Source organism: Monodelphis domestica, chromosome 2 (assembly GCF_027887165.1).
Source record: "Monodelphis domestica isolate mMonDom1 chromosome 2, mMonDom1.pri, whole genome shotgun sequence".
Taxonomy (NCBI): domain Eukaryota; kingdom Metazoa; phylum Chordata; class Mammalia; order Didelphimorphia; family Didelphidae; genus Monodelphis; species Monodelphis domestica.
Genome location: NC_077228.1, coordinates 62706260 through 62729704, shown reverse-complemented (window position 1 = coordinate 62729704; position 23445 = coordinate 62706260). Strand labels below are relative to the sequence as shown.

General features: G+C 37.3%; 1 protein-coding gene across 2 annotated transcripts in view; it reads right to left on the bottom strand.

Moving 5' to 3' along the window:
* Positions 1–4446: 4446 nt before the first annotated feature.
* Positions 4447–23445, bottom strand: part of SFT2D2 (SFT2 domain containing 2) — a 33932-nt gene continuing 14933 nt past the window's right edge. Inside the window, exons 4-9 of one of the 2 annotated variants that reach the window (XM_007480730.3) lie at positions 17045–17126; positions 16468–16539; positions 15357–15392; positions 15194–15252; positions 12936–12965; positions 4447–11229 (exon numbers count right to left, since the gene is read on the bottom strand). In XM_007480730.3, coding sequence (XP_007480792.1) covers positions 11190–11229; positions 12936–12965; positions 15194–15252; positions 15357–15392; positions 16468–16539; positions 17045–17126 — 319 coding nt within the window. In that variant the 3' untranslated portion in view covers positions 4447–11189. The remainder of the gene's footprint in view (positions 11230–12935; positions 12966–15193; positions 15253–15356; positions 15393–16467; positions 16540–17044; positions 17127–23445) is intronic. The other variant, XM_001364380.4, reaches the window with a different exon arrangement.

Here is a 23445-nt window from a genome sequence, read left to right as displayed (position 1 = left end):
GAATTTTGCAGGAGCTCTTTTTGGCTTCCTGCTTCATAGAAATACCTTAGTAGGAACATTTCTTTGTTTCTATACCTTTAATACAACAGTCTTTAACTCTGAGCGAACACTCTGATGCAAATACTAACAACATGGCAATGGGTTCAAGTCAAGAACACATATGATACCAGTGGAATCACGAGTCGGCCACGGGGGGTGGGAGGGAGGAAAAGAAAATGATCTTTGTCTTTAATGAAAAATGCATGGAAATGATCAAATAAAATACTATAAAATTAAAAAAAAAATACAACAGTCTTTAAAATATAAATATTTTAAAAACTCATCCATTCAGAAACCACTAGTTAAATAAAATTATTTCTGAAGACCCCTTAACACTACAATTAAATTCTTAGCTTATTAAATTCTCTAAAGGTTTTTAACCAAGTTGAGTCCATCCATCATCTATGTGACAATTAACAAATGCAAAATGGAAAAAAAAAGACTGTTTATGGGCTTTTACAATATTTTACAATATTTTGTTCAGCAGTCATAAGGGAAAGGTAACAGAATATATCTAATAGTTAAAACACAGTAGATTAAAATGATTCAGTGTAACAGAACAGTATCGAATACATTTAATATATGAACTTAAAATAATAAAATTAAATCTTAAAAAAAATCAGAAAAATACAATAAGATACAGAGACTTTCATTTTTAAAAATGGAGTCTGAAAAAGCTTAAAATTTCACCTCCAAACCCTTTAAAGTTCCTTTTTCTAAAATTCAGATCCCTATTGTCATCACTGTGGTATTTCCCATAGTGAGGGAAAACATGGGTTTTAGGAATCTCAAACTGAGCAGGCCCAAATGGCAAAGAGTTGTAGGGGAATTAATTTCTCCCCTGAATTTCAGGAAAGATAATTAAAAGAATCAGTGGTAGAAAGAAAAGACATCCTAAAGCTGGAAGCTGTTTGAAATATGTAATGCAGTGCTCTTTCATAGAATAGCCATGATTGTAATCAATTTCCTGTTTGGAAGAGTCTCTTCCTTCTCCCCATCCCCCCTGAGGTAAAATGCTAGTTTCCCCAGAGGGAGTTAGGAGGGTAATCATTGCCTAAGGAAAAAAACACCCTGGTTTGTTTGTTTTTTTGTTTGTTTGTTTTTTACCATCTGCCCTGAGGAGTGGCTCCAAGGACTCCTAGCTTCTAGATGGCAGCAATCAGCCCAGCAGAGGCAGCAATAGCGATCAGGGTCTGGGCAAAGGCCGATGGGAGCTGGAGAACAGGAGAATTTCTGGAGATTGGGGGCTGGGGCCGGGTGAGCAATCTGGGTCCAGAAGATCAGGAGGAAGCAGCATCAGCAACCCCAGAGTCAGCAGTGAGGAGGAACAAAAGAGGAATGAGGAAGGAAGGACTCAAGCAGTTGGATGAGAGAAGTGGTTTATTTCTTCTTCGCCAAGAGTCCTCCTGATAAAAATAGCCTAGCCAGTAGGGAGAGCAAGCAATCAGGCAAAAAGTAGTAAAAGTAAAATGCAGCAGCTCTAAAAAAAGTTGGAGTTTTCGAGGGTGGGTGAGGTGGGCAAAAAGCTTTGGCAGGAGAAATATGGCTTAAAAAAGCTTTTTCTAGGCTATCTTAAAAATTTGAAAGGTTCTTCTCCAACTAGTGGTTGCCATCAATGGAAAAGTTAAAATTAAATCTCAATAATAATATTATATTTTAAGAGATTTATTAATGGTCATTAGAAATCAAGGAATAAAGAAGATACAAAATAAAGATCATGTGCCCATGGCTGGTTAGTCATTTTTCAGTCAACCCCACTTACCACCATCAATGTTGATTCTACATCAGAGAGAGGGAGCCTCCAAAACTCACACCCTTTATCCTCTGTCTACAGGAAGTATGTAATGACAGGAAGCCAGTGAGCTCTTGGGATATGTAATTCTTTTTTAGGGTAACAGATTTTCAATCATACAATTTCATACAAGTCTTCTCAAGTTTGTTTGTTTGTTTTTTTCAGAAACTATCTTCATCAACTCTTTAGCACAAAAGTATTTCATTAGATTCATATTTTATAGCTTGTTCAGTCATTCCCTAGTTGATGGGCATCTGCTCAGTTTCCAATTTTTTGTCACCACAAAGAACTACTAAAAATATTTTTTAACATAATTAGGTCCTTTTCTTCTTTCTTTGATCTCTTGGAGGTATAGACTAGTAGCCATGTGGCTGGGTCAAAGAGTAAGAACAGCCTTTTTTTTAAAACCCTTATTTTCTGTCTTAGAATTGTATTGGTTCCAGAGCAGAAGAGTGGTAAGGACTAGGCAATGGACATTAAGTGACTTGCCCAGGATCACACAGCTAGGAAGTATCTGAGGTCAGATTTGAGCCCAGGGCCTGCCCTGGTTCTCTATCTATGAGCCACCTAGCTGGCCCAGTTCCAATAACTTTTGAGGAGTTCCAAATTGCCTTCCAGAATGACTGGACCAGTTCACAGCTGCACCAACAATAATTGGTTATCTGTTTTCCCATAGCTATTTTTTCAAGTTCTCTATGTCAACAGCCAATTCATCTTTCGAAACATCAGTTTACCTATTTGTTAACACATCTCAACCTGCCCTTGAATGTCCTCAAAAAGCTGAGTAGTCTTGCTGATTGAACTCCTGGTAACAGGCCTGGTAACAGTCAATCAAGCTGGAGGAAAGAGGTTGAATGGAATTCTGGCATTGGCCAAAGTAAATATTTAAATGTTACAAACACTTCAGCTGCAGAATCTGTGATGAGTGGGCAGTATATAGAAAACCCCATTAATTGATCTTTCATTTATCTACTTGTGGAGCTCAAACATTCCCATAGGATAGACACAAATATAGAAAACTGTAATGGCCAGCATTGTGTGAGGTGTTGTGAGGAATTATCCTCAGGGGAGGGATGTGTTTGTTAGAAGAGTTTTGTTTCCAAATGAACCTAATCCAATTCTTTCTCTCCAAATGAAGACTTCATAGAAAAAAGAATATTTGAAATGAAGTTTTAAAGAATGAATAGAAATCCATCAGATGAAGAGAAAAAACCAGCAAAGGCAGAATTGAGCATTAACCTCACAAGTATAGGTTATGTTCATGAGGGTAATGAGGAGCCCATAAGAGATTAACATAAAAAGTCAGATATAGTATACTGAGAACAGCTTGTGGAGGACCTTGAAAACCAAGTAGAAGAGTTTGAACATGTCTTATCAGTCAATAGCAGATTATTAGAGATGTCTGAGCAGAGAAGTGGGTTCTCAAAAAAATAATAATCAGGCTGGGCTTCCTACTAAACTTTGTTCATGGTATCAACTGAAAAAAGACCTCATTTGAAGAAAGAGCTGCTAAATGGTCCTCAGGAAGACTTATCTTCCTGAGTTCAAATCCAGCCTCAGACACTTACTAGCTGTTTGACCTAGACAAATCACTTAAGCTCTGTTTGCCTCAGTTCTTTATCTGGTAAAATGAGCTGGTGAAGGAAATGGCAAACCACTCTAGTATCTTTGCCAAGAAAACCCCAAATGGGGTCACAACAAGTTAGACAAGACTGCAAAAATGACAGAAAACAAACTTGAAAAAAACTGGTTTCTTAGAATCTGCAAACCTTAAAGTGTTTTAGAAATGTGAGTTATTTCTTTCTTTCAAAATCATAAAGTAAGGGGATTAATTTGATTTCCCAAAGGAATTCCATATAATTCTATACTTTCATTTAGTCACTCAGTGATTTAGTAAGTGTCTACAAGCAGAGGTACTGACCTAGGTATCCAGAGAATGTCCTAAGCTAGAATGCTCCCCTATGAAATCTAAAATGACATAATCAGCAAAATATTTTATTTATGATTATTATCTTATTGAATTATCTACTATATAAAAGTATTAGTTTATTACTTATTTTACTTTATAATTTAAAATATTTAATCTGTACATAACTTTTCAGAATATCTTTTGTTTAAGAACAAGTACACCTGGTTAACTTTTTAAAAGACATCAGGAGGGGCAGATGTGATATCATAGGATCATTCTTCTAAGAAGGTGGAAGGGACAGCAGAAGCCAACCAGTCCAATCTCTTCATTTTTCTTTAAACCCTTACCTTCCATTTTAGAATCAGTACTGTATATTGGTTCCAAGACAGTAGAGCAGTAAAGGCTAGACAATGAGGGTTAAGTAACTTGCTCAGGATCGCCCAGCTAGGAAGTGTCTAAATCTAGATTTGAACCTAGGACCCTATCTCTAGACCTGACTCTGTATCTACTGAGTCGCCTATCTTCCCCCCAATCCCTTAACTTTATAAATCAAGAAACTGAGACCAAGGAGGCTCTGTGGATAATGGTATTTGAACCTAGGGCATCTTCACATCAAACCAAGGGCTACTTCCATCTTGTAGCTTGATCATAGAATAATGGGATTCCAAGATGACAAAAGCAGAAATTAAACTAGAGACAACACTGGTTTTTATGTAGAATATTATGCTAATCTTTATTGGAAAACAAGTAAAAAGGGCCACATGAATACATCATGTTGGGAGGGAACAGTTCAGTGATGCCAAAAGGTCTTTTGATAATAAGCTAGAAAAGAGAAGCAATACTTGTTTGTTGATTTTTCCCCCCAAACAGATTATCAAGGTAGGATAAATAGTTCACAGAAAAATATATTTTTGGTTATAAAAAATTCCATTGAACAAAGAGCAGCATAAAACCTTGTTAATGAGTTTTCACATAATTAGAAAAAATCATTCATTTTTTAACCAATTGATTAAAAAGCCAATCACAGTATAACAGAGACAGTGTCCCAAGTTCTTAGTCAGCCACACCCTACCCTGTGGCTATCACCAGGGGCTTTCTCAACCTAAACTCATAATCTCATCTGGACACTTGGGCAGGGAGAAAGCAGTTAGGGTTGGGTCCAGTGGATAGCTCAACCTACTGGGCAAACACACAATGTTCAAGAAAGACAATAGAAAACATAAGACATGGCACTTATAAAAGCAGAAAAGCCACAAGGTCCAGAACAAACTATTAGTTTAAGAAATCAGGCAGATACAAGGTCTGTTTGTACCTAGAACAAAATATATTAACTCTTAACTTTGCCTAAAGAAGTCTTAGCCTAGGTTTGTCTTTTATATACAACTTAAGTCCACACCTCAATGTCTGATTAACTGGATATTTTTTCCATCATTTATTTTTTTGCTTTAAAATAAAAATTCAATGCTATCCACTTCCAGAGGAAGAACTGTTGGAGTCGGATGGATGTAGATCAAAGCTTACTATCTTTCACATCAGTGTATTTAGGGTTTTGGTTTTGTATATTTTGGTCTTGTGCCCTTGAAGTGCACCATAGATTTTCCAGGATGGAACTGGTTTTGTATGAGTGTGTTCAAATTGGGAAGTATGTTTTGCATGATAATAAAAATAAAATTAAAAATAAATAAAATTAAAATTCAAGTTTGCAAATTTAATCGAAAAAAAAAAAAAACTCTTCTTCCCCACTTCAAAATCCTTGTTTCAAACATAACTCACTTCCAGAAACCAGCATGTTTAGACCTCTAAGTCTCTTAGGAGATGTCCCCAACATTTCCAGTTAGAAAATACAATTTAAGTTAGGAAATATACTTATTTATAACTTTATTTCACTATGATGGTCTAACTTGGTTCTACTGCCTTGGAGAGCCCTCAGCAAAAAAGGAAAAAAAAAAGAAAAAAGATATCTTGTATGTGCCCTTGAAGTGCAACGTTGCACCATAGATTTTCCAGGATGGAATTGGTTTTCAATTTTTTTAAGGGTTTAAATGAGGTCTTGTAAAAGGATTATCAGCTGTAGGATCATATGTCCTAATTTTCAGTTTGAAAGACACATAAGCACACGGCATGTGATAACCAGATGGTGTGAGCTGTCTCTGCATGAAAACAGCTAGATGTAACTAAATGTCCTTTTAGAAATGGTTGTTTGTGGGATTGGGGTTCTAGGGGGGTTTGACTTCGGTGGGTTTAGAGGGGTTTTTTGGAGGGAAAAGGTGTTTTTGTCATTTGTTTTTGATAGGTAAAGAAAAAGGAATGAGGACAAGTGATTTCATCAATATATATCATCAGTATTTCCCAATGTGAAAAGTTCCTCCATCAAAGCAGATGAGCAACTTCTCCAAACTTCAGATCTTAGTCATCTGGGACGCAGAGAAAAAGCTAAGCCATTTTTTGCACATGGTGGCAGTCACTCAATGTGGCAGGTAAGAATTGAATTCTAGTCTTACTAACTCCAAGGCCAACTCTCAATCCACTATGTCCCACAATGGCTCTCATTACCATAAATGATTACTCTTGGAACAAATATATAGGATTGGAATCAACCATTTTAATTTTATTAAACCATAAACTATGAAATGAGGCCTGGATATCTCATTGAAAAAGTGCTTCAGGAGACCCCAAATATCACCTATTCCAGCCTCTTGTCCCATGGAAAAATTCTTTAACATCCCTGTCAGTCTATTGTTCTTGAATACTCCAAGGGAGCTGACCCTTTTTTTGAGACTATCTATTGAATTTTTGGACAGCAGTGGCAATAAATAAAAAACGATAATAACCCAGAAGGAAATTATGTAGCTGCCCATTTTAAAGTATATGATTCATTCAGGAACAGGATCTTCTCAGTGGAAAGGAAGAATAAAGTGCTACATGTTTGCCATTCTCCCTTGAATTCCTTGGAAATTAAAAAAAAATTTATTTAAAGTATTTTTGCAAATGTTTAATTCTTGCAAGCCATTAAAAGCTGCAAAGACCTACATCTGCATTCAACTTTATTTGGAATTTTGAATCATCATTTATTTTTAAAGGGCTCTGGACAAACTCCTGTACTTCTTTAAAACATGTAAAAACCTTGAATTGTAAAATCAGGCACTGTAACCAAAATCCAGAGAACAAACTTTACACACCTAAAACATGAATGTGTTTTTTCAATACAAGAAAATTAAGTTAGTCCAAAAACCATACATGCCCTAGACAGGGAACACCATGCTAACCTAGAAGTTGCCCCATTAAAAAGGCAACTAAAGCCTGGTATGTAACCACATATGTTGGATTTCACAGTGGAAGGGTTGCCAATATTCATCATTTATGCCGTGAAGTGCCAACATCTTTTCTTCAATTCACTTTCATGATCACTTATTATGTGTCTACCCTATATGAGGGAGAATGAAAAGATAAAAAAAATTGCATATCCCCTGCCTTCAAAGAGTTTACTGTCCACTAGAGGAGGATACAAGGAAAATAGTACATATTCGTATAAATAAAATACAAGAAGTATAGAATTTGATGAAGGCAGAGAAGAGACTCTGACTAGATATTCTAGGGAAATCTGAAAAGTTATGGAGAGAGGGAATGAACGTAGGAAGATTTCTGAAAGGAAATACAACCCAGCCATGAAAGATGGTCCATTAAAAATGCAGAGAAAATTATGACAGTGGCATAAAGAATATGGCGCTAGACTTGGAGTCAAGAAGACCTGGGTTCAGGTAGCACTTGGGGAACCTCCCCAGGCTACAGTGTCATCATCTGTTGGATGATGAGATTGGACCCAGTGACCTCTAAGGTCCCATCCAGCTGTTAATCTATGATCCTATGTTAAGTAGAGAATCAGCCTGTTGTCCAGGTTAGTTGAAACATAGAGAACAGAGAAAAGAATGAGGTTAAATAAGGATGGAAATGTAGGTAGAGGCCAGACTGCTAAGAGTCTCCCAGAAGTTTGCATTTCATTGTGGTTCCTGACTGCCCATAGGGTTGTTTTTGGTTTTTTTTTTTTCATGATAATAAATGACAAATAACAACAAGAGGCAGAAAACAGATTTTTCTTGAAGTATGGTTCATTCTCAGTGACCTCATTTCTTAGCACTGGGTTTGATATATAATAAGTGCTTAATAAGTTTATTGTAGAGAAGGCAGTGATTTGGATAACCCAAAGTATATGTGTGTGTGCACATCTCTGTCTTATGTGTCGGTGTACTATATTATTATATGACTCTCTGCAACATCAGATTCCCTTTCCAAAGCCTCTTTGAACCCATGCAGATAATAAAATGAGTTTGTTCATTCCTTGAGTACACAGCAATTGATAGGAAAAGAGACAAAAGCTCCCAGGCAAGCTCTGTGGCCGTAGGATACTAACTAGTGATTAGCACCCTAATCACTGGCCTCAAATACTTCCTAGCTAGATGATCCTGGGCAAGTTATTATGTGGCCCAATACACAGTTATTAATTCCTTTAAAGTTTAATGTAAATTATATTTTTGAAAGTTGAATCAATTTATTCTGTACTTTATAAGTAGGTTTTTCTTGGGACATTCATATTTCACCTACTCTTCCCACACTGATCAGGGAAATGGGTGCAGGGGTGGAGGGAATTCCAAACCTGAATCCAATCACTCAGCTTTTGGCAGGTTTCAGTCCAAGAATGCTTTATGAAGACTTGGGTTGGGGATAATAGCAATGCAATGAGCAGGTGCCAGATAATCAAAGAAAGAAAGACATGTTTATTCTATAATAGATAATTATCAAGTGCTACATTTGGGTTAAAAAAAAATCAGCATCACAAGTAGAGGATTAGAGAAGTGAAGGCTGGACAGAAGCTCGTGAGAAAAAGGACTGAGGAGTTTTATTGAATTATAAGTTCCAAGTTCAGAGTGTCATGGAGAAGCTAAAAAAGTCAGGGAGATCTTGAACCACATTCACAGAAGTTGTATCCACAGCAGGAGAGGCTATAGCTCTGCCTTCTTCTGCCTTGATCAGATTATAAGTAGTGTGTTCATATCTGGACAGGACGTTTTGAAAAGGTTATCGTCAAGACTGAACCAGTTCAGAGTAGAGTCACACAGATGGCAAAGGAACAAAAATCAACATCTCTAAGGATTGATGAGAAGATCCGGGGATGTTTAGCTTTGAAAAGAAAATATTTCTTTGTGGGCAGAAAGTAGAAAAGGGGAGAAGCAGAACTTTAGGCTTCCAATATTTGAACACCTACCATGGGAAGGAGTAATTACAACTGTTTTTGAACTTTTTCCAAATCCTAGAACCAGGGAATGGGATTTAAAGGGAAGCAGATTCCCTATATGAAATAGTAAAAGTTTTAATACTTTTAGAACTCTTCTAAAGTAGCATGTTTCTTACTCATTACTTGATGTAAGAAAAAAAATTCCTAAACCTTAGAAATAGTGCAAAAGCAGAATGAACTGCCTCAGAAAAGAGCAAGTTCCCCTAAAAACTAAGTCTTCAAATAAAGACTGGATAACCATTTGTCAGGGATGTTGTCAAAGGTTTTCTTGTTGCACTGTGTGTTAGATGAGATAATTTCTGAAAACCCGAGAAGCTCTGAGATTCTAGTGATCCTAGTAACTATGTTGCTTTTATATCACATCCTCTATCCAAAGAAAATAAATCAGCAAAGGTTTGTGACTAATAGGCCAGAAAAACAGAAATGGATTTGTGAGATAAATATAAAAACAAAGGTCCCTTCTAACTTCAAAGTTCTATGGTCCCAAATAAATATGATATTGTTCCATCAGCTCTGCAAATCAGAAATCATAGATTCAACCTGAGGGTAAAAAAAAAAATACAGATCTAGGGTCTCTGATGGATTACAGATTTTTAAAAATAGCTAACCTAGTCTGCCCTCCATTTAACTGATAGGCAGGAAAAAAGTGAATCAATTCCATCTACTTCATTAGACTAGCACTATTAGTTTCTGACTTCAGGAGACTATAGATTTTGTTGTTGCTGTAGTTATTTGGTCATTTCAGTATGAATTCTTTGAGAACCCATTTGGAATTTTCTTGGAAGAGATAATGGAATATTTTGCCATTTCCTTCTCCAGCTCCTTTGACAGATGAGGAAACTGAGGCAAACAGGGTTAAGTGACTTTCCTAGGGTCACCCTAGTATCTGAAGCCAGATTAGATAAATTCCTGACTCCAGGCCTGATGCTCTACCCACTGCACCATCTAACTGCCCCCAAGGACTATGGATTCCCCTTGGAAAAGAGAAAGGTAAGATTCTGGAATCTCGAGGGACACAGATTAGATCTAAAAGGCAATAAATTCCAAGTCATGTAGTGGTTCATTTAAATTAGTTCAATGACAAACAACAGATTCGGGAGAACTACTTCCAAAGGCAAAGGAAAACTATGAAGGGGAGTTTAGAGATTATCTAATCTAACCCCATTATTTTACAAAGAAGGAAACTGAGGCCCAGCTACTGTTTCTGAGGCAAGATCTGAAACCAAGTCATCCTGATCCCAAGCCCAACTCTCTCCATTACATAATGCTTCTCCAACTACAGAAGTCACCTTCCCCCTACTCAACACAATAAAACAGAAGGTGATATAGTCCAAAAAAAGAGTAGTAGAACAAAGCTGATCATAGAGAAGATACTTTTCTTTTCTTTTTTTTTGTAGCAGAGAGAATCCTACTGAGTTTTTTAACTAAATTCTCAAGAGGTATGGCAGTGGGATTTCTACATAGAAATCATGTGACTATTTTTTTTTCTTGAATCCTTTGGTGACTTTAGATCCAAATGGACCTCTTGAGAATTTTAATCTCTTAAGGATCAACGTAAGATTTTTCTCCCACTTTATTCATTTGGCAGGCTCCTGTTCATTTGCCTTTCCTGCAGAATGGCTAATGTAGGTCCATACTGCACTCTAAGCAGTAGTGATAGTCTCCACTGCCCAAAGAGGGTAACCTAGATCTGGGCAAGTCCAAAGTCCCAGAGGCACACTACTTATAAAGAAGAAATATTTCCCTCCAAGGATGAGGCCATTTGTCACCCATTTGAGGAATTATGGGCTCCTAAGCCTCAGGCACAGCTGGGTTAAGTTTGTTTTTCTTCATCAGAAACAATAATGCAGTGAAATTTCAAAATGGTGGGGAAGAGCAAGAGAGGGAAAGAGAACAGTGACATTCTACTCTTGAAACTCGAAGTACACAAAAACTGACACAGAGCAAGGGACACTTTGGTTTGAGAACATCTCATTGCTTAACAAAAACAACCATCCATTTTTTTTTTAACAAGCAACATCCTGTTACAAGGTGCAAAAAAAAAAACAAAATGAAAAGGCACAAGTCTGTAAAGACAGAATTAGGAAAATATTTACAAATCATGTCAGAAATCAGTCTTTTGTACTTGCCAAGATTTTTCAAAAGTGCCTTTTTGCCTATTAGGACAGGCACGCAGTAAAACATTTCTTCACAGCATCCCTACAAAGAAAGTACAAATAGTAAGGACACAGACACAGAAATGAAGCTTTGATTTCTCATACTATATACCCTTCAAGAAACGCAAAAATGGCTGTAAAAGTACAGACTGAGGAAAATCAAGGAGTTGCATACGATGTGGCTTGTACTTTAAAGGAGTCACTACAGAAGCTACCACAATCCTAAGTAAAACAGTCCTCGTGGACTTTCTTCACCCCATGCTGCTGGCAGAGCCTTCTCAAGGGACAGATAACAGGTCCCTCTTCAGACTCATCTTGGTCATCAGCTCAAAGGGGATCTCTAGAGACACTAAACACAGCTTCATACTTAACACAGCTGTGATAATCTCTGTACCCATTGCAGCACAAAGGCTCCTAATTCCCTGATCTCTAGACTTTTGATGGGGCCCCAGCCCATACTTCTATTAAAAATGTTGGAAGCAATAGGAGGGAGAAGGGATGACATTTACAGCTGAAAAGGCTTTCCATTCAATAGCTTAGGGCTTAGTGCTGGAAAGGGGCTCAGAGTTCATTTAATCAAAGCTCTTTATTTGAAAGTCCTCCATGTATAGAGAGTATATCAAGTCACAGATAATTTATGAAATTAAGAGATTCTTTTTATTTTTAAATCTGCCATCTTCATGCCTACCATTGACATGCCATTTAAAACCTAGACCATTAAAATAAATAAATAAATAAAATCTATACCATGGTGAGAGGAAGTAGAATATGAATATATCCAACTCAGATAGCATATTGATAAATGCTAATCCAGAGTAAATTCAACTACTCAAAGAATTATGCAAAGATAAAAAAAGTTTTCCCAGGCTAATTACCATCAAATTGGAAACCCAAGTCTAGTGGGCATCTGCTTATTTTTAGATACAGAGGTTGATCGCTTGTAATAAATAAAGCTTTTTCTTTCATGTAATTTTCCAGCTTTCCTAAGTTCCCAACACAAGTGTTAATTTGGTGCTCCCTGCCCAAGGAATGAAGGTTGGCTACCCTATGTTAAAGATTATCACTGTGGTCATCAACATCACTGATTAGGGCTTATTTCAAACTAATGGTTCCAAGTGGAGCCACTCAGTGCTCTTAATTATTATAACGTAGACCTTGTTCTACTAGCAGAGGCTAAAAGACAGTGGTAGAGGGGTGGGCAACATGTAGGGCAGTCTCTGACAAAAATGTCCTTCTAACATATACAGAACCTCTCATTTTATCCCTATCTAGGAATAGTACTTATGTGAACAATAGTAGTTTTGGAAAAGGCTTGGTGATTATAGGTTTAAGGTTAAAAAGAGAGAATAAAGAACCAAAGGTACCAAAATTGAGATGTTCAACAACATAAATATTATTGATGTTGCTTCAGAATCAAAATTTTAGAGTTGGAAGGTAAGTGGGGCCTGAGAAGTAAGATAATTGGCCCAAGATCATAAAACTACTTAATGTAAGAAATGTGTGGCTAGAATACATCTCCCAATAAATAATCCGATGCTTTTTCCAATTACAAGGAATTTTAGGAAATGGTTTTCCATTACTGATTGAATGAAAAAAAGAGAAACGGTGTATTATAATGCTTCCATCAAATCCTCAATGATAATAATGGTCTATCTGCTTTAAGAAAATTCACTTGTGAGATATTTTTTAGTAGACTATGTTTATATTAAATGCATTGCTATAAAATAAAGTATTTTGGACCTTGCTTACCTTGCAAATGGTATGTAGGAAATACTGTACCTGGAGAGAAAGAAAATATTCAAATCACATCCAAAGTACTGACCTTTCCACTGGTGTAACCCACACTCCCTTACATCATTGTCCTTGTGCCAATGGCACATTTGCAAATCACTGGCCTGGGTCAGGAGGATCATGTGTGACCACAGAATAGAACAAAGAATAGGTTGTGTGGAGAGAAAATTCTATGACTTTAACCTCATCAGCACAGTACTCTACATAAATGATCTCAACTAAAAGCAACAAATTTCTAATCGATGAAAAAAACATAGAAGACTAAAAGAAAAAAATATGAGTCTCAAACTATCCCCAGTTTTAAAATCTTCCCCACTTCATATGTATGAGTATGTGTATATTCACACACAAAAATAGATTCAATTTTATTTTGTGTGATTATTGGTGCTCATCAAATCTGGAAGCTTCTGAACAACCCAGAACCTTTGGTCTCCTATGTTTCTGAATTTTGATCACACACATATATACATTCTCATTGTCTCTCCATGATATTATGTATATGTAAATGCATAGATGTAGATAATGTGTAAGATATATGCCTAATATTGATATGTATAATATGGATGTAATATGCTGTTTTACAAATATACATGCAGGTATATATACACATATGTATACATATATTATATCCATCACATTATATATGTTGTATAATATATATCATACACACACACACACAGAAAGAGAATGCATGGATTCAAAATTAAGAAATGTTAAAGGGAAACTAAATGGATAGAGTCAGGCCTGAAGATAGGAGGTCCTGGGTTTAAATTTGATCTCAAATTTTACTTCCTAACCGTGTGACCCTGGGCAAGTTCCCCAAGTGCCAGCCCTTACCACTCCTCTGCCTTAGAATCGATGTTTAGTATTGATTCTAAGACAGAAGGTAAGGCTGGGGTGGGGGGAGGAAGGAAGAGAGGGAAAGAGAGAGGGAGGAAGGGATAAAAGATGGAAGGAAGGAAGGAAGGAAGGAAGGAAGGAAGGAAGGAAGGAAGGAAGGAAGGAAGGAAGGAAGGAAGGAAGGAAGGAAGGAAGGAAGGAAGGAAGGAAGGAAGGGAGGGAGGGAGGGAGGGAGGGAGGGAGGGAGGGAGGGAGGGAGGGAGGGAGGGAGGGAGGGAGGGAGGGAGAGAGGGAGGAAGAAAGGAAGGGAGGGAGGGAGGGAGGGAGCAAGGAAGGAGGGAAGGAGGGAAGGAGGGAAGGAAGGGAGGAAGGGAGGAAGGGAGGAAGGAAGGGAGGAAGGGAGGAAGGAAGGGAGGAAGGGAGGAAGGGAGGAAGGGAGGAAGGGAGGAAGGGAGGAAGGGAGGAAGGAAGGAAGGAAGGAAGGAAGGAAGGAAGGAAGGAAGGAAGGAAGGAAGGAAGGAAGGAAGGAAGGAAGGAAGGAAGGAAGGAAGGAAGGGAGGAAGGGAGGAAGGGAGGAAGGGAGGAAGGGAGGAAGGGAGGAAGGGAGGAAGGGAGGAAGGGAGGAAGGGAGGAAGGGAGGAAGGGAGGAAGGAAGGAAGGAAGGAAGGAAGGAAGGAAGGAAGGAAGGAAGGAAGGAAGGAAGGAAGGAAGGAAGGAAGGAAGGAAGGAAGGAAGGAAGGAAGGAAGGAAGGAAGGAAGGAAGGAAGGAAGGAAGGAAGGAAGGAAGGAAGGAAGGAAGAAGAGGAGAAGGAGAAAGCCATCACAATGTGGCAATCAAAAACTTCCTACAGAGGCAAACATTCAATCTCATTACTAAGTAAAAAAATATGATAGCCAAAGGCAATCCTGATTTAGGTACAGGTCCATTTGCAAAACTCTTCCATATATACACATCATATAGTCTCACAAAATGATGAAAACCCATGGAAGGGTTAAGAGTTGCCCACAACGTGAGGAAAAGCGAAGAGACAGAAATCAGATACTTTAAAAAGGCTGTAATTCCAAATGAAGGTGATGAAAGATACCCTTGCTGTACAAACTCAGTTGGACATAATTAAGCCAGATGCTCATTGCTTTTCATACCCCACTCCCCACCCATCCTTCCTAATCCTCCTACTTGACAGGTATTGACTTTTGACTTTTATCTCCTTAAGCTACATTAACCCAGAAATGCCAGAACTTGGGTGGAGATAAGACAGAAATATTCTTTTTAAATTACTATCTTCATCTCTCCCCTAACACCCACCCCAGGACTTTGCACAGAATAGACACCTGATACATCATCATTGTTTGAATTAATGAATAATATTACTTACCACGTCAAAGCCAAAGATTGCAAAATGCAGAAAATGAGAGCAAGTCCCTTGTTGTGCCACTGAAAAAAAAGAAGAAAGTAATTACGTTTGAGGTTTTTCTTTTTAATAGGTTTGCAACTAGCATAAGCCAGAGAGACTTGGAAGGAAAGAAAATCATACTCACCCAGAAAGCAGAACACAGAGTGAGGATAAGACACAACTAGAGGAGAAAATGGAGATATTCATTAAAATTATTAAGATACAGAAAAGCAAGTTTAGATTTTATATAAGATAGACTTTGGCAAAATAAATGTCTCCTGTCCAAAAAAAGAGAGATAGCTAAAAGTTTGCCTTACTCTGAACAATCTTTTCCTCTAACCAAAAAGGTTTCTAAACTATATCCATCATTCCTGACAAGCACATAAAAAGTATGATTCCTTACCACACAGTGCCCAAAACCTTATTTTAAATAACTGAATATATACACATGACAGATGAATTAGGAGTCAAACTGCCTAACAAAGAGCCTCATCAGTTATAAAAGGAAAAATGGCCTCTCTGTCCCTCTAGCCCACCTCTAATCTGCTGCTCTGACAAAGGGCTAAGAAACACTGTCCCACAAACAAACATAATCCTCTTCCAAAAAACACATTTATATGCAAAATTCTTTTAGCTTAAAAAAAAAAATTCTTGAGTTACCAAGCCTTGAGGAAATACATGTTGACATCAAACTCATCACACCTTAAAGAGATAAAGGGATCAATCTGCCATCATGCGGTTTCCATAGGTCCCTGAAAGTCATCTTCAAATGAGATTTGTCCAGGTCAGACAAAGAATGACTGATAAGACCTGATACTTATGAATTCTTCCATTCATGTCCCTCCCTCCTGGGATCTTAAGCAAATGACAAATGTCTTATTCCACAGTACATGTCTTCCACTGTTAGATGATTCAGAAAATATGGCAGCAGCAGCTATAATTGTATTCTTTGTTATAGATAACATGAAAATAAAATGTACAACCAAATCTGAGCTCATAGTAGAATAGGCTGAAATGAAATAGACTGAGAGAAAAAAAGGATTTCAGAGGTCATCTAATCACACCCCCCCATTTTTATTTTGAAGGAAACTGAGGCCCAGAGCTATATAGCACCCACAGGAAGGATGCTGTGAGTTCAAAGGAAGGAACAATGTAAAGCAGTTGGGCTAGATGATCTAAGTTCCCTTCCCTCTATAAATCCCTCAATTCTAGGTAGAATGGAATAGTCTAGGGAGGCTTCAGAGTAGAAGTTGTACTTGCGCTGGGCCTGGAATGAAGGAATAGCCAGAGAGATGAGAAGAAGACACCAAAGGTAGAGGTAACAGCATCTGCAAAGGTGCAGAGAGGATAGAATGAACATGGCAGCAGGGAGAGAAGGTGAGAAGATGAAAACAAGACTGAAGGTACCAATCAAGAATGGAGAAAAGGAATGCTAATCCTGGCAAACTAGGTTACATCAAAAGAAGGAATTTTTGTATTTCTGAAGGAAAAGAGGAGGCATCTGGGTTGGGTAAGTTCCCATCTTCCCCAGAAGGCTAACACTCCTCTTTTAATTAACCCATCAGTTAAGAAACTACAATCTTGACAGGCATTGCCCTCTGGAGGAGCTCACTAGAAATGGCACTTCTAAATCACAAATGAACTACTTGTTAAAAGAAGACTGTTATAACTAGATGAAAAGAAATTACTTTAACATCAATTCTAGGATGGGGAATAGTTCAAAGCAAAGACAAAGAAATAAGTAGTATAGAAATTACTATTTTTTTTAAATCAGACTTTGCAACAGAATTTTAAATTCCCCATTTGGAATCCTGGCTAAAATTCAATCCTTACCAACATCACGATGGTTGCAATCAGTCGTGTAGTCTCAAACATACGCTTCAACTGCTTCACTGGTCCCATGAGAAAGATAGTACTAGAGTGAGCAAAACATACCCTGTCAGACCAGTAGAGCGAAATAAACACAATAAGCAGCATCATAACAGTTTTTTCTCCATCCCTTCATGACAGATGTCTTTGAGAGACATCTAAGAAAGATACCCCATCCACAATCACAAACCAGGGAGCACATTCAACCCTCCATCCATGAAAAATGGATTTTAATTAGTTTGATTAGAGTTTTAAAAAGAAATCCTTTCCCTGCTCCCCATTTTTTTTTCCAAAATGAGGTATGAATAAAGATGGAGGGAGAGATTAACTGGTAACTGAAACAACCAACAAGGCAAAGTACAAGGAGGTTCTGGTAATTTATACGATTCCTCCCTGAGAAAACAATAACATCCCCATGGTTTTACTACTATGATAACTAGAAATGAATACTATCCAGCATAAGCCAACATTATGGCGCCAAACATTAGCCATACATGAACGTGTGTGTGTGTGTGTGTGTGTGTGTGTGAGAAAGAGAGAGAGAGAGAGAGAGAGAGAGAGAGAGAGAGAGAGGGAGGGAGAGAGAGAGGGGGAGAGAGAGAGAGAGAGAGAGAGAGAGAGAGAGAGAGAGAGAGAGAGAGAGAGAGAGAGAGAGAGGAGACAGACAGAAAAAGAGCAATTGAGAAGATTTTCAGTAGACAACAAAGTGACAAGGAAAAATTAAATCAATATCTGTAAAGAACTGTAACTTTGTAATTAAGAATAACATTTATTTAGCACTTACAATGTACCAGACTAAGTGTTACAATTACCTCATTGGATCCTCACAATAACTCTATAAAGTAGGTGTTACAATGAGCCTCATGTTAGAGATGAGAAAACGGAGGCAAAGGAAGTTGAGTGACTTGCCCAGGATCACATAGGTAGTAAGTATCTCATGCTGGATTTTAACTCGGGTCTTCCTGACTCAAAGTCTAGCACACTGTACCACCTAGCTGCCCATATTAGAGCTGACATACCTATAACATGGATATGTGTATAGGTGATGCTCTTCTATCATTACCAACACTTTTCATGTTATAGTCTTTTAAAGTCAGAAGAACTCTTCATAGAAATTCCCATTTGATCTTCACAACAACCCTGTGAGTTTAAGTGCCTTGAGTATACTTTTTTTAAATTTTATTTTATTTTTTCAATTAATGAAAATTTTATCTTTTCTCCTTAACTCCTCCCTCACCCCCAATAAAAAAGAAAAACAAACTCCTTGTAATAAATAAGCAGCCATAAAAAACGAATTTCCACATTATATCCAAAAAATGTCTCAGTTTGTACCCTGAGTCTCTTTTTCAAGAGGTGGGCAGCCTGTTTCATCATGCAATTATATTTGCTAACTTCAATGATGAGTATTAAATTCAAACTGTTCTCCTGGTTCTGCTCATTACACTCTATCAATTCTGTAAAAAATAGACTTGAATCCAGGACTTCAATCCCCAGAAGCCCTTGCTCCACTTCCCCAGAATGCTTTGTAATCTCAGTGAAAACCTCACCTGGGCCGAGAACGAGATGGGGTATTTAACCTGATTGCAAAGACTTTTGTGTCTTTTTTCTTCCCTGTTTTCCGCTTGCAAGCAGGTGTGACTCTTTTCATAATGTAGGTGAGGTTGTGTCTAGGCCTCTCTCTGGCCTGGACACGTGCTTTCTTATGCTGTATTTTCTTTAATTAACCTTTAATAAACCTCATAAAAATATAATACTCCTTGCAGAGAGAAACTAATTTCTTCCTGCCTCAGTCTCCCAAAATTTTAATCTTTACAGTTCACAGGAGTCTCCCCAGGTATCTCTGAAATTGCCTCCCTTGATCATTTCTTATAACATAACACTATTCTATTACATTCATATGCCATCTTTGTTCTACCATTTCCCAACTGATGAATAGCCCCTTGGTTTCCAGTTTTTACCAAATCAAAAAGAGCTGCTACTAATATTTCCGTGTAAGTCATCAGCATTTCTATATATCTCCAACACATCTCAGCAGCAAGAATTAGAAAGAGAAATTCCATTTAAAATCACCCTAGACAATATAAAATACTTAGGAATCCATCTGCCGAGACAAACACAGGAACTATATGAACACAACTACAAAACACTCTCCACATAATTAAGACTAGATCTAAACAATTGGAAAACCATTAACTGCTCATGGGTAGGATGAGCTAACATAATAAAAATGACCATCCCACCAAACTTATTTACTTATTTAGTGCCATACCCATTGAACTACCAAAAAAACTTTTTTTACTGAATTAGAAAAAACCATAACAAAGTTCATTTGGAGAAACAAAAGATCAAGGATATCGAGGGAAATCATGGAAAAAAAAGTGAAGGAAGGAGGTCTTCCAGTCCCAGATCTCAAACTATATTATAAAGCAGTGGTCATCAAAACAATATGGTACTGGCTAAGAGACAGAAAGGAGGATCAGTGGAATAGACTTGGGGTAAGTAACCTCAGCAAGACAGTCTTATGATAAACCCAAAGATCCCAGCTTTGGGGACCAAAATCCACTATTTGATACAAACTGCTGGGAAAACTGGAAGACAGTTCAGGGTATAAAGAGCCAAATATGGAATCAGGAAGACCTGAGTTCAATCCAGCCTCAGACACTTATTAGTTCTGTGACCTTGGGCAAATCTCTTAACCCTGATTGACTCAGTTTCCTCATCTGCAAAATGAGCTGGAGAAGGAAATAGCAAACCACTCCAGTATCCTCGCCAAAAAGAGTCACAAAGAGTCAGACATGACCAAAAGAACAACTAAATAATAACAACATAGACCCAATGGAAAGTTACAGAGCATGAATACAAAATAAGAGGAAAACAGGAGAACGTTGTCAAAAGTGCTAACACTCAGAATGAACCTAGGCTTGTGACAAATTCTGAAAATAACAAAAAAGGGCTTGGGGGGGGGTATTTTAAATTGAGCTATGAGGCAAAAAGGAAATCACAAAAGAGACTGGACTGTTTGCCTGGCATGAATGGGGTGGGTAGGTATAAGAAATTTTTATTTTGTTTCTATTTTTTTCTAGTAAAAAACACTGGTGTTTGGACTGGTGTTTGGAAAGACAATTCAAAAAAAGTCAGCAGAGCATTTAAACCCAAGATTAGGTTGAAGATAAGAGCCTCTAGTGACGTTCACTCATTGGCATACTACTGGTGCTGAAAAGAACTGGAGGAGGTGATTGCTAAACTAATGTCAGTGACCTCTGAATAATCATGGAGGGGGATAAAACTATGAGACTGGAAGCCTGCAAATATTGTCCCTATTTTCAAAAAGAATATAAGGTAGCACCTGCAAATGATAGGTGAACTACAGGGTACTTCAATTCCTGACAAAATTCTAGAGCATTATTCTAATAGAATATTTAATAAGTATATATCATTAATAATATTTCTATTATTAAATGGAAAGTTTATGAGTATAAAGAAAAGAAAATAGTCAACATGACTTCATTAAGATGTGACTAACCTCAACTCCTTTAATGATAGGATGAATTGCATTTGGGTGAATGCCAAAGAAACAATTACAGGAAGGTATCTAAAATTGTTTCATGTTGTTCTCATGGTAAAATGGAAAGGTCTGGACTAGATAAAAGCATAATTAAATGGACTCAAAACTAGTTGCATGACTAGAACCAAAGAGTACAATTAAAAGTTCATGTCCCTATGAAATGTCTCTAATAGAATGTTAGGTCCCTAAAAGAATGCCCCAGAAATGTAGCAGGATCAGAGAATTTGAGCTAGAAGAGATATATCATAGATGTCATAGATAATCATGGCTATGGCCACCCCTTCCTTACCTTCACTTTACTGATAAAGAAATTGAGTCACAACATGTAAAACCCCAGAGAAATTGTGCATTGGCTATGAGAGGGATTTGGGGGAGAGCAGGGAGAGAACATGAATCTTGTAGCCATAGAAAAATATTCTAAATTAATTAATTAGATAAATTTTTCCAAAAAATAAAAATAAAAAAATTTTTAAATAAGAAATTGAGTTACAGAGTGATTAAGAGACTTGGGAAGGGTCATACAGCTAGAAAGCATCTGATCTGGGATTTGAACCTGGGTCTGATGCCTGATCCAGTGCCCTATTCATTAAGACATGCTGCCTTTGCCTCTTGTTTTTTAGCTTTTTTCAGTGACTTGGATAAAACTGTAAAAGGCATTCTTATCTACTATGCTGATGTTATAAGCCTGACATAAGCAGATAATATATGGGAGATAAAGATTTTACTAAGCAACAATATTAGGCTAAATTTATTGAAATTAAATTTCGCAGGGAGAAATGTAAAGTTCATACCTTGGTTAGAATCATCAAATGTATTAGAACAAGATAGAGAAGAAAATGGACAAGGGGAAAAATATCTGGGGCAAACTCAACATGAAACAAGTATGATTTGGCAACCAAAACAAGACAATGAGAGACACACTGTTCAGAACAAGGGTGGTGAGAGTCCCACTGTATTTAAACAACATCTAGAACATTGTGTCCCATTCTAAGTTTTACATTTTAAAACGACAAAGATCTGCTAGCACACATCCACAGAACAGTAACCAGAATAGTATAGGGGAAAGAAGTCATATAATTGAAAGAGTAGTTGAAGAAACTGGTGGAAGCAACTTTGATGGAAACATTATTATTTTCAAGTCTCTAAAGAACTGTTACACTGAAAAGAGATTAGATGTGTTTCTTTGTTTCAGGGGACAGAACTATAATCAATGAGAGTCAATCTTAGCAGAAGGAAGTAACCAGAACTTCTATGAAACTTTGTGGGAAAAACCTATGTCTGGAATATAGCTCTGGATGGGTATACCTTATTCAAAAGGTACAAGAGAAGTAAAAAGTGGAGGGGAGCAGAGTATCCTTGAACGTCAAAGAAGAATACTACTGTAAGGAAATCAAGGAATCAAAAAAGAGAAGCATGTTGGGGAGGATTCTGGTGAAGACCAAAGTTGGGAGAAACCAAAGTGGTTTTTCTCTCAGAAAGAAAAAATAGGAGTTCTAGAACATTTCACAAGCCTGACACATGATATAGTAGTGATGCAGAACTTCAACTATGCAGTCATTTGGTGAATTCTCTACCAAAAGCAAAGCAGGTGAATTTTGTTATAATATAAAATAATAAACCTAGGAGAAATAATTTAAAAACATCTAGTAGAACAAAAAGTCAAAATATGAGGGAAGCAATGAAGAAAAAATGTAAAGGAGGTGTCTTAGCAGTAACAGATCTCAGATTGTTTTACAAAGGGGTAACCATCAAAACAATCTGGTACTTCCTAAGAAATTGAGTGATGAACAGTGGAATAGTTTACACAGTAACACAAGACCACAATAATCTAGTGTTTGACAAATACCGATATCCAAGATTTGGAGACCAGAAATCACTATAGGGCAAAAACTGCTAGGAAAACTGGAAAATAACTTGGCAGAAATAAGACATAAACAAACATCCCACACCATACACTGAAAAAAGGTCAAAATGGGCACAAGATTCAGACAAAAAGGATAATATAAGTAAATTGGGGGAGCATGGAATATTTTGCCTATGAGATTTATGGATAAGGGAAGAATTTGTGACTAAACAAGAGAAGTAATTGTTTTTTATTGTTGGGTTGTGTCCATTTTTTCATGATCCCATGGGCTTGTCCATGGAGTTTTCTTTTTCTACAAAGATTCAGGAGTGGCTTGCCATTTCCTTCTCCAGTGTCCCAATTTTATAGATGAGGAACTGAGGCAAACAGAGGTTAAATGACTTGTCCAGGATCATATAGCTAGTGTCTGAGACTACATTTGAACTCAGATCTCCCCAATTCCAGGCCCCTAGTCTACCTAGATGTCCCAGAGGGGCATATATATGCTGGAGTTGTGAACCAATGCAATCATACTAGAAAGCAATCTACAACTATGCCCAAAGGGCTCTACATTTGTGAATATTCTTTCACCCAACAATACCACTACTAGAGCTATATACCAAGAGATCAAAGGAAAAAGATTTATATGTTCAAAAATAGTTATATAAGGTTTTTTTGTGGTGGCAAAGAATTATAAATTAAATCCCTACTCATAATGGGGAATGGCGGAACAAGTTGTGGTACATGATTATGATGGAATACTAATGTGCTGTAAGAAATGATGAGCAGGATGCTTTCAGGAAAACTCAAAAAGATTTACATGAACTGATACAAAGTGAAATTATCAGAACCAGGAGAACACTGTACAGTATATTGTATGATGATCAAATATGAATGACTTACCTAGTCTCAGCAATACAATTTAAGACAATTCCAAAAAACTTACAAAGAAAATTT